The following is a 12,189-nucleotide window of genomic DNA, read 5'->3' on the forward strand; positions in this document are numbered from 1 at the left end:
CTCCTTTGTTGAAGATTGATTATATAATTGTGGGTTTATTTCTGGGCTCTTTATCTTGTTCTGTTGATCTATGTGTCTATTTTTGCATCAGTGCCACACTATTTTTGATTACTACAGCTTTGTATTGTATCTTGATATCTGAGATTGTGATACTTCCAGTTTTATTTTCTTTTTCAATGTTGCTTTGGCAATTCAGTATCTTTTGTGGTTCCACAAAATTTTAAGATTCTTTGTTCTAATTCTATGAAAAATGCTCTTGATATTTCAATAGGGATAGCATTAAATCTATAGATTGCTTGGGGTAGTGTGAACATTTTAACAATATTTGTTCTTCCAACACGAGCATGGAGTATGTTTCCATTTCTTTGGGTTGTCTCAATTTCTTACATCAGTGTTTTATAGTTTTCAGAGTATAGGATTTTCACTTCCTTGGTTAAGTTTATTCCTTGGTATTTTATTATTTTTGTTATAATTGTAAATGAAACTTTTTTCTTTTTTTCTTTTTCTGCTACTTCATTATTAGTGTATAGAAATGGAACTTATGGAGGTAACTGTGTGGCTCAGTGGGTTAAGCCTCTGCCTTCAGCTTTGGTCATGATCTTAGGGTTCTGGGATCGAGTCCCAGAGCCCTGCATCAGGCTGTCTCCTCAGCAGGGAGAGTCCCCCTGCCCCCAGCCTGCCTACTTGTGATCTCTTTCTCTGTCTGTCAAATAAATAAATAAAATTGAAAAAAAAAAGAAAGAAATGCAACTTATTTCTGATTATCAATTTTATAACTTGCAATTTTCCTGAATTCATTTATGAGTTTTAGTAGTTTTTTTGCTGGAGTCTTTAGGGTTTTTTACATAGAGTATCATGTGATCTGCAAATAGTGAAAGTTTTTACTTCTTCCTTACCAATTTGGATGTTTTTCTTTTTGTTGTCTGATTGCTAAGACTTCCAGTACTATGTTGAATAAAAGTGCTATGGGTGGACATCCTTGCCTTGTTCCTGACATTAGGGGAAAAGCTCTCAAGTTTTCACGATCAAGTATGATGTTGGCTGTAGGTTTTTCATATAAGGCCTTTAGTATGTGGAGATATGTTGCCTCTAAACCTACTTTGTTGAGGATTTTTATCATGAATGGATGATACAGTATGGCAAATGCTTTTTTTCCATCTATTGAAATGATCATATGGTTTTTATCCTTTTCTTATTGATGTGATATACTATGTTGATCAATTTGTGAATATTGAACCACTCTTGCATCCCAGAAATATATTCCATTTGATTATAGTGAATGATTTTTAATGTATTGTTGGATTTGGTTTGCTAATATTTTTTTGAAGATTTTTGCATCCATGTTCATCAGAGATATTGACCAATGGTTCTCTTTTCTTGTAGTGTCTTTGAGTTTGGTATCAGGGTAATGATGGTCTCATAGAATGAATTTGGAAGCTTTTCTTTCATATATATATATATATATATATATATGTGTATATATATATATATACACACATATATATATATATATTTTACTAGTTTGAGAAAAAAGTTTTTTTGTTGTTGTTGTTGTTTTGTTTTGTTTTTTAAGTAGGCTCCACATCCAACATGGAGCTTGAACTGACAGCCTAAGATCAAGAGTTGCACACTCAATGGATTGAGCCAGCCAGGTGCCCTGAGAAGAATAGGTGTTAACTCTATTTTGAAAGTTTAGTAAAATTCACCTGTGAAGCCATCTGATCCTGGACTTTTGGTTGTGGGTGTTTTTAAGTTATTGATTCAATTTCATTGCCAGTGATCAGTCAGTTCAAATTTTCTATTTTTTCCTGATTTAGTTATGGAATTTTATCCATTTCTAGGAGTTTTATCCATTGCTTATAGGTTGTCCAATTTGTTGGCAAACAATTTCTCATAATATTCTCTTAAAATTGTTTGTATTTCCTGTTGTGTTTCCTATTTGTTCTCTTTGTGATTTTGTTTGTGTTCTCATTCACTTTTTAAAAATTTTATTTTTTTTCAGTGCTCCAAGAGTCATTGTTTATGTACCACACCCAGTGCTCCATGCAATACTCACTTTTTTATGTTTGTGTCCACCTAAAGGTTTGTCAATTTTGTTGATCCTTTAAAAGAACTCCTAATCTCATTCTATTTCATTTATTAGTTTCTCTTTCATTTATTTCTGTTCTAATCTTTATTATCTCCTTTATTATCTCTCTATTATCCCCTTTATTATCTCCTACTTCTTCCTTACCAGTTTGGATGTCTTTCTTTTTGTTGTCTGATTGCTAAGACTTCCAGTATTATGTTGAGTAAAAGTGCTATGGATGGACATCCTATGAAGGACATCCTTCAACTATTTTGGGGTTTTTGCTCTTATTTTTCTAGTTCTTATGTGTAAGGTTAGGTTTTTTGAGATTTTTCTTGCTTCTTGAGGTCAGCTTGTATTGCTATAAAGTTCCCTCTTAGAATAGCTTTTGCTGCAGCTCAGATTTTGAACCATTGTTTTTTAAATTTTCATTTGTTTCCACATATATTTTTTTATTTTCTCCTTAATTTCTTGGTTGACTTATTCATTGTTTAGTAACATGTTATTTAACCTTCATGTATTTGTTGTTTTTCCAGACTTTTTCTTATGGTTGATTTCTCATTTCATAGTGTTGTGGTCAGAAAAGATGCATGGTATGACTTATATGTTTTTGAATTTGTGGAGACTGGTTTTGTGGCCTATTAGTGGTTTATTCTGGAGCATGTTCCATGTGCACTTGTAAAGAATACATATTCTGCTGTTCTAGGATGGAGTGTTCTGAATTTATCTGTTAAATACATCTGGTTCAATGTATCATTTGAAGCCACTATTTCTTTGTTGTTTTTCTGTTTGGATGATCCATCCATTGATGTAAGTGGATGTAAAAGTCTGCTAGTATTATTGTATTGCTATTGTTACTTCCTTTACATTTGCTATTAGCTGCTTTATGTATTTGGGTGCTCCTAGGTTGAGTGTATAAATATTTACAATTGTTATATCTTCTTGTTTATTCCTTTTATAACTCTATAGTATCTTCTGTAAATGTCTATTTTGTCTGATATAAGTATTGCTACTCCAGCATTCTTCACTTTCATTTGCATGATATATGCTTTTCCATCCCTTCACTTTCAGTCCCCATATATCTTTAGGTATAAAATGAGTATCTTGCAGGAAGCATACTGATGGATCTTACTTTTTTATCCATTCCATCATCCTGTGTCTTTTGATTAGAGTGTTTAGCACATTTACATTCAAAATGATTATTGATAGGTATGTACTCATTGTCATTTGTTAACTGTTTTTTGGTTGTTTTTATAGTTCTTCTCTGTTCCTTTCTTCCCTTCTTCTCTTGTGTCATAGTTTGCTGGTTTTCTTTATTTTTTGCATCTCTATTACCTGTTTTTGATTTGTGGTTACAATTGGGTTCTATATAACATCTTATTTATATAGCAGTCTATATTAATTTAACTATGGCTTAAGCTTGAACCCATTCTAAAAACACTAAATTTCTATTCCTCTCCTCCCCAAGACATCCATTTTAGGTATATGGCATCACACTTTATATCCTTTTATTCTGTGACTCCTTGACTGATTTTCATAAATATACTTCATTTTACTGATTTTGCACTTCCAAGTTTTCTTACTCCTGCTGATGATCTTTCCTTTCCACTCAGATTCCCCTTTGTCATTTCTTCTAAGTCTGGTTTAGTCGTGATAAATTCCTTTAACTTTTGTATGTCTGGGAAACTCTATCTCTGTCTATTCTGAATGATAGCTTTGCTGAATAGACAATTCTTGGTTGTAGATTTTATTTATTTGTTTGTTTGTTTGCTTTTCCCCTTTCAGCACTTGGAATATATCATGCCACTCTCTTTTGGCCTACAGAGTTTCTGCTGAAAAATCAACTGATATCCCCATAGGGTTTCCTTCATATGTAACAGTTTTCTTTCCTCTTGCTAATTTTTAAATGTTTTGTCTTTTTTTTTTAATATTTTATTTATTCATTTGACAGAGAGAGAGAGAGATCACAAGTAGGCAGAGAGACAGGCAGAGAGAGACGGGGGGGGGGGGGGAGCAGGCTCCCTGCTGAGCAGAGAGCCCCATGTGGGGCTTAATCCCAGGACCCTGAGATCATGACCTGAGCCAAGGCGGAGGCTTAACCCACTGAGCCACCCAGGCGCCCCAATTTTCTGTCTTTATCACTACTTTTCTTTCCATTTTAATTACTATGTATCTTGGTGTAGATTTCCTTGGGTTGATTTTTTAGGGGGCTCTCTGTGTCTCCTGGATCTGGACTTTTGTTCTTCCCCAGATTCAGGAAGTCTTCAGCTATTATTTCTTCAAATTAATTTTCTTTCCCCCTTTCCTTCTCTTCTTCTTGGATCCCTATAATGTGAATGTCATTATGCTTGATGGTATTGCTGAGTTCCCTTAATCTATTTTCATTTATTATTATTATTTTTTCTCTCTCATGACCATCTTGATTGCTTTCCATTACTCTCTCCTCCAGGTTGCTGATCTGTTTTTCTGCTTCTTCCTACCTACACTTATTCCCTCTAGAGTATTTTCAATCACAGTTATTGAGTTCTTTATCTCTGATTATTGTTAATATTTTCTGTTTCTTTGTTGAGGATCTCACTGAGATCTTCCATTTTTTTCCCAAGCCAGGTGAATATTTTTAAAACCATTATTTTAAGTTCTCAATTGGGTAAGTTTCTTATCTGTTTTGTTTAGCTCTCTTGCTGTGATTTTGTCCTGTTCTTTCATTTGGAACATATTCCTCTGTCTCCTCATTTTATCCAACTTTCTGTGTCTGTTTATATGTGTTAAGAAAGTCAGCTATTTCTCCTGCTCTTGAAAGTTGTAGCCTTAAGAAAAGGAGGTCCTATAATGCTCTATAGTGCAATGTTCCCTGTTCACCAGAAACTGGCTCTTTAGGGGCATCTCTTATATTTGTTGCATGTGCTATATTTTTGTGGTTGAGTCAGGTCATCTGCAATGTCTCTCTTTGCCTGTTGTGGGCAGCATTTGGTCCCTGTGTTGTTAGTAGGTCAATCTGGGGCTGCCTTGGGCTGCAGTTAAGTCAGTCTCACATTTGTGAGAGCTGTGGTAACACAGAACTGCAGCATGCTATTCCTCTGTTGTCCCCTGTGAAACTTTTGTTGGTGGGTGGGGCCTGAACTCAAAGAAGTTATCTGCTCCCAGCCCACAGCTATAGCCATAGTTGAACTGGTGAGTGTGATTTTCTTTCCCTGTCCCTTGGGCAGGAGACATTTTGAGGTGGCACTGGCCCCTTAAAAGGCTGCTTGGGCACTGGAACACTTGTGGCATGACTTTGGGTGAACTCCTGACAAGGGCATATTGGATGGGGTGAGTCTACAGAAGAGCTTGAGGGTGAGGTATAATGTTAGTGAGCTAGGTGGATAGTGTTGATGTTATGTTTATTCCCACAGATGTCCATGTACGTAGACTGGGGGAGGGGGAATGGTACCCACTAACTCTTGTTCTTGGAGACGTCACATAAAGATCCCTGCCCCTCTAGAAAACCCTCTGAAATTAGTAATCAAATCCTGTATTCCCCAGGCATTTTTCAAACTGCTGGTTCTCTGCTGTATCTCAGTAGGGCTATTTATTGTGCTCCCTCTTTAAGAGTAGGAACTCAGTTTCCTATTGTTCTCCAGCTCTCCCAGAGCTGAGCCTGCTTATTTTTAAAGTTCCAGATGTCAAGCTGCCCTGATTGTAAGAACTCCCAAAGTTAGATTCCTCTTGTTTTCAAAGCCAGATGTAATGGGGATTTGCCTTCCCAGGGCAAATGCCCTATGCCTGGAGTACCTGATATGGGGTCTGCTACTCTTCCCTCTCAGCATTTGGGATGTCCTTCCCTCCTAAGAAGAGTCCCCTGGGTCAGTTTGGCTCCTGACTGTGTCTCCACCCTTCCTACTCTCTTTGGTGTGGCATCTTCTCTATATTTAGCTGTGAAGAGTTTGTTCTGCTTGTCTTTGGGTCTTTTTCTGGGTTACTTACACTAGTGTGAGTGTTATCTAGATGTATCCATGGGATGAGGTGGGCCTAGGATTCTCTTACTCTACCACCTTCCCAGGAAGTCCTCTGTCATTAATTTTTTTTTTTTTTAATAGCGGCTTGAAGTAGACTGGGTCTCAGAGCAAAATGACAGTTAGTGAGATTGATTTAAAGAATGAAGATTTGGCAAGTAGATTGGAAAAAGAATAACATAGGTAGAATGTTGACAATGCTGGCAAAAAGGCTGAGATTGAACAAAGTACTTCTAAAACCTAAAGTGCAAAATAGCAGGAGATGTGGGAGTTGGGACAGGACAGCAAGAGAGGGGATCTGTCATGAAGGAAAGATTTTTAGTTCACATTATATGGAAAAAGGATTGATGATAATCTTACGCATGGGTATACTTTGATTAGATTTTAAAAAGTTACTCCAATAATAGGTTAAAGGGGGTGCTAGAGGCAGGAATACCAGAAATATTATTTATATTGTTCATCTTTGAAAGGCTGAGAATATATCTGTCCAGTGACATTACAAGGGTTCTTCAGTGAGAAAACCCATGAATAGGTAAGTTTAGGAGGCCAAGCTATTGTGTTGTAATGATTGCATATGAGGACAAAAAAGAATCTAGAGTTTCTGCCTTGCATGGCTTTACAGATTCAGGAGGAATGGTTCAACTATATGAATCAATATCTTGTGCCATCCATATCTTGGGAACTATTCAGAAATCAGATCAATCACTTTGGTTTTTATTCAGATGCTTTGGAATCTGATACTAATTAGGAAAAACTGGGTATGTATAGAAAGTGTTCATTTTAGGTTGATTAAAACTACAAGGAAGTTCCACAACAGATATTGGTTGTTAGAATAACTGATGTCCTCTATTATATAGGATCCAAGAGTGGATTTAGGGTCAAGATTGTCCACTTGATGACAGCAGAACACTGCAAGCATCCTCTCTTACTGATATTACTGTGAATGTATTCCAGAGCTTAGGGTAGTTTTTCTGGGAGAAGAGAGTTTTGAAAATAACTTTGGAGGAGGTATATAGTAAGGGGACTCAAGAATCAGAAGAAGGCTGGTGATTGGAGAGCATAAGCAAGGGTAGCTCTAGAGAGGTGTTTAAAGCAAAGGAATCAACAAAGATCATGCTAGAAATAAATGATGGAGAAAACAGAGAACAGCTTTGAGGAGAAGGAATAAAAGTATCATTGACAAACCTAGAGAACAGACAAGAGGTTATTAATGGGAGAGGCTGAAGGGGTGCAAATATGTAGATGTCAATAGAGAAGTTTATTATCACTGGTAAGGGAATTATAGTGTAGAAGTGAAAGAAGGCTCTCTTCTGAGATAACTGAGCATTTGACAGGTATCCATTCTTTCTTTCTGCACAAAGTCATTCATGTCTGTACCTCCTCTCTGCTACTTTTTTTAAACCTATTGAGAGGAATTTAGGAAAATGAATCTTTTTCATTAAAAAGAAATTCTTCATATCTGGGAATTTTATAAAAGTGTAGTACCACATTTTTTATTAGAATAAATCAGGATAATATCCAGATGTATTTGCAAATTAGAAACAAATAAATTGCAAATACTTGTTAATATACTGAATGGGAAAAGATAATAAACATATGTAGGCTAATACAAACATAATAAACAATCAGACTTTTCAGAGTCTTTCTCTTGAAGTTCTTTAATAGTCAACTACTCAAAAGCACAATAAATTGAATTACTTAAATTAGGTAAAATATGACTCAGTGTAGTAGAATTATAGCCCTATGATTTCAACATGATAATTTCATGGATAATCTGAATGAATCAATAAATTTATTGTAGAAATGAAGTTATCTGTAAATATGACTTAAAAGGTGATGGATTTTTGGGGCCATTATCATTAGTTTACAAAATTCTTTACCAAAAGCTATAACATAATATGCAAAGACACTCTACACAGCCTTGAAATTGCTTCATTCTTTTTGCAAGAAGAGACCAGTCATTGTAAACAATCAGAGAAGACTGTTCATTTATGTCTAATCACATGAATCAATTATATGAGCACTGGCTAAGCAGAATTGTTTCTAAGTAAAGCTTATGTAAGGGAGTTGTTAAGCATTCTTTCTCAATTTGATTGAATTCTGCTTGATTTTCAATTACCCCTGATATTTTGATATTCTGGGTAATGCCATGTATTCAAATATTAATTGTGTAGGAAGAATTCTATGTTGGGAGTACACATATGAATTTATACATAAAAAGAAAGGGCTATTTTGCGTATATTTACTTGAAACTTAAAAGTTTAGGATGAGTTGTTTGCATTTATCAGTTTTAAATTTTTCAGAACTCGAAATTACATGATATGAAAATCTTTGCAATAGGTCTGATGGATACCTTGTTAACATGTTACAAAGCAAAATCAAGTAATATCATTTACTGAATTTGTAAACCAAGCTTTTGTCAAATTTAATAGTTATGGTCATACATTTTCCTGCTATGTAAGGCCATAAATAAAATAAATAAATAAACACACAAACATATATATATAATAACAGGTAATATAATATCACCTAATAAATATTAACATTTTGATTAACTGATATTCCCTAAATTCTCTTATGAGTTGATAGAATCAAATCAATAATTTTGCAGGAGGCCTGTGTTTAAAGATCTGGCTTTTGAATCATATATAATTTTAGCATTTGTCTTAAAGTACTGGATGATTTTTAAAATAGCACAAAATACACATACCCAGACATTTTTTCTTTCTTTTTGTTTTTTTTTTGTTTAAATTTGTTGAGGGGTTTGTGGGTTGCATTGTTTCAGGCAGGTGACATTTGTAAAGTATTCTTTTCTTTTGATTTGAAAGCATATCTACCCTTCTCAACATAATCCAAATCATTTATTAAATGTTCATTCTGGCAACTAATTAGTGACAAGTTTTTCATAAGTTAAAACTTGATTTGTATTTCAAACTTGCTTTCACTGTCTTAATTTATCATTGTTGATATCAATCATGTTGATGGGTGCTGTGTCTTTCGAATTCTGGTCATTTTTTGCAGTTGCACAATATGTAGGAGTACTTTAAGTTTTTAGAATTTTAAACACTTGAAGTGTGTTAGATTTTTTAAGGATTATAGTAATTACACTGTAGTCATTATATTGTTGTAGTCATTATATTATTATGTTAGTTATACTGTTATATTTTTACAATGGAAGTAAATCTATCTTGTTTTCCAATGTGAACTTTGAAACCTATTGGTGGTGATTTAAATCTTTTCAAGTCACACAACTCCAAATTAAGATAACTGTTTAAGATTTTGTCAGTGAATTCTTTTCCAAATGGAAATATGTGTCTATAATTCTATATCGATGTTCTTCCAGGGAATAAATGAGGCATAATATATAATTTTTCACAGTTTGTTTATATTTTATTTCAAATTTAAAGCAATGCCTCATTAGCACAACAGAACTCCTAAAATTTTTATGGAGGTTTAAGGTGCCTGTTTTGTGTAAACTAATAGACTGTTTGCAGAAACACACAAGTAACGAGAATATTGTGATCATTTCACAATAATGTCCTATTACAATCTGTCTATTTCTCTTTCCTCTAGTTAACTTCTTCTCCCACTACCTCTGAGCAGCTTGCCTGTAAACCACCTGCTTTCTCCTTTGTTTCTCCAACTAATCAGAAAACGCCACCTGACCCAGTTAACCTCGACGGAGCCTCTGTGCTAGAGGAGTTCCACACTAGGAGGCTGGATGTCAGTGGGGCCTTGGTGGAAGAAACAACTACGTATTTTCAAACTTCTGCTCACTCTTCACCCTTTTTTGCACGGAAGGGCACCTCCTCGACGTCACAGTTTCCCCATTTCACTCAGTTATCAGGTTCTAATTTATCCAGTCCAAGACCTGCAGATAAGAAACCTGGACTGGCATCTGAAGTTCCGAAGAAAACAGCTTTCACCTCACATGTCCTTAGCCCCAGAGAAAGCCCGAGAACCACTTCTCCTTCACCATCCTCCAGTGCTTCTCTGAAGTCAAATTCGGGGTCATATATACCAGTCCGTATTGTCACACATTCACTCTCTCCAAGTCCCAAACAGTTTACCTCCTCGTTCCATGGCTCTTCTTCCACTATCTGTAGCCAAGTGTCATCTAGTGGAAATCTCTCAAAGTCAGGGGTGAAATCCCCAGTGCCTTCCCGGCTTTCCCTGCTCACTGCCATGCTCAAGTCAAACCCTTCTCACCAAAGACCCTTTTCCCCTGCATCCTGTCCCACTTTCTCTCTCAACTCCTTGGCTTCTTCCACACTCACCCTCGATCAAAAAGCAAAAGAAACCCCGTCCACACCTAAGAAATCTCTCTCTAGTTGCTCCCTGAGAACGGGGTCTCCAGAACAAAGGGAACACCAAGTTTCCGAACTCAGCCAGCAATCCTTTCACTTACCTTTTTTTGCCAAATCTGCTTCCCTTTCTCAGGCAGGCTCCCTCTCTCCCACAACACATGTTGATAGTAGCCTTGTTTCTTTGAATGTAGAGAAAACATCACCCACTTCTTTGAAGGGGAACCCAACATTCTCACTGCTACAGACTAGTACATTGAGTTCTGTGGGTCTTCCTCCCGTTCCACCAAGTGTTCCTTCTCTTTCTTTGAAGGGCAAACAGGATGTTGACCTCAGGGGTCCAGAAAAGCCCAGGAATATTCACATACACCCTACATCAGCCTCATCTGCATTATCTACTCTATCTCCTCCCGCTAACCAAAGGGCCACACTCTCCTTTCCAGAGAAATGTTTCCATCCTTCCCCAGCTCTTTCAGACCTGATAAACAGATCTAAGAGAACAGCCCCGAAGCTAGCTGACCAGGGACAGAATCCTTCAATTCCTCCTTCACCCCCTGTCTCCAGTGCTAGCTCTGCCTCACTTTCCACATTGGGGTCCTTCCCACTCCCTCGTGCTACTCTGCCCACCCAGGCACTCCAGCTCCATCCCTCAACACCGGACCCAAAATTTGGCAGTGGTACCTTGCCTTCAAGACTTGGAAAATCTGAAAGCTCAATGTCCAACCACAGGTCATCTGTTTCAACCCCATCACCTCCCATTTCTCTAACAAGAACCAAGGAACTGATTTCACCTTGTGCATTGTCCATGCCAACAGGCCTTGAAAATAAGAAACCCAAGGTATTTTTCTTTTTTTTTTTTGCATGTTGCATGGTGCATGATACTTTTAAAATATGGGAGAATCTTTTTCTCAGGGGAAAAATAATTATGGTCTTCATTCTGCTCCTACATGGAGTTACAGAAAATATAAGTGGGGCGAGGATTTGGTATATTTGAATGTGGAAATGAATTATAATCTATCTAAAAATGTGCATGTTTTGGTAAAACTCTTTGATTTTGCAAATCCTCTTGTTATGTCAACTTCTTATATCTATGAATCCAAGGGCATTTTTTTTCTCAGGCAAAAAATAGGTTATATCATTGATCACAAAGATGGGATTTAAAACAGATAGCTCAGGTTTGAGAATATGATACACTTCTGATTATTTAATTGCATGGACCCTATTGTCTAACAAAATATCCTATAACGATAGAATAGTAGGAGCAGTGTAAAATGAAATAGTGTCCTTGATCTAGGTCCGTATTATTGCCAAGACAAGTTGAAAACTTTCTATTTCCTTTGCTGACATACATTTATTATTATTAATTTTTCCCCTTTTACCAAGTTGATTTCTTTACTGCTCCTCATATCCCCTCAAATTCATACCAATATGTATTTAGCTATATACATGTAGGGCAAAAGGGAATTGAAGTTTCTTTTATATGTGAATATTATATTTGATTTATTTTGAACACTATATACTTAGGAATTATGACAAACAGAAAGGATGGGTAGGCTGGGTGGAGGAAATAGAATTGAGAGAGGAGAAATACTGACTTCTAAATGCTCTGAAGCAACCCACTGAGCAAGAATGTGACAATGGCATTTATTTATTTTTTACTTATTTTTAAAATTTTATTTTATTCTTATTGAAGTGTAATCAATGAATAATGTTGTAGTGGCTTCAGCTGTACAACAAATTGATTCAACAATTTTATGCATTGCTCAGTGCTCACTGTGATAAGTGCCATACAGTACTGTTTAAATATTTTCTGTGCTGTACTTTC

The 12,189-nt window shown here is 36.0% G+C and overlaps 1 protein-coding gene across 3 annotated transcripts in view; it reads left to right on the forward strand.

Annotated features, from left to right (window-relative positions):
* LOC101687967 (muscular LMNA interacting protein) overlaps positions 1 to 12,189 on the forward strand; it is a 251,035-nt gene that overhangs the window by 126,193 nt on the left and 112,653 nt on the right. For all 3 annotated transcript variants that reach the window (XM_004771848.3, XM_004771849.3, XM_004771850.3), the window contains one exon: positions 9,634 to 11,202. In XM_004771848.3, coding sequence (XP_004771905.1) covers positions 9,634 to 11,202 — 1,569 coding nt within the window. The remainder of the gene's footprint in view (positions 1 to 9,633; positions 11,203 to 12,189) is intronic.

This window comes from Mustela putorius, unplaced genomic scaffold, assembly GCF_011764305.1.
Source record: "Mustela putorius furo isolate JIRA1106 unplaced genomic scaffold, ASM1176430v1.1 tig00003983_pilon_pilon_pilon, whole genome shotgun sequence".
NCBI classification, from domain to species: Eukaryota; Metazoa; Chordata; class Mammalia; order Carnivora; family Mustelidae; genus Mustela; species Mustela putorius.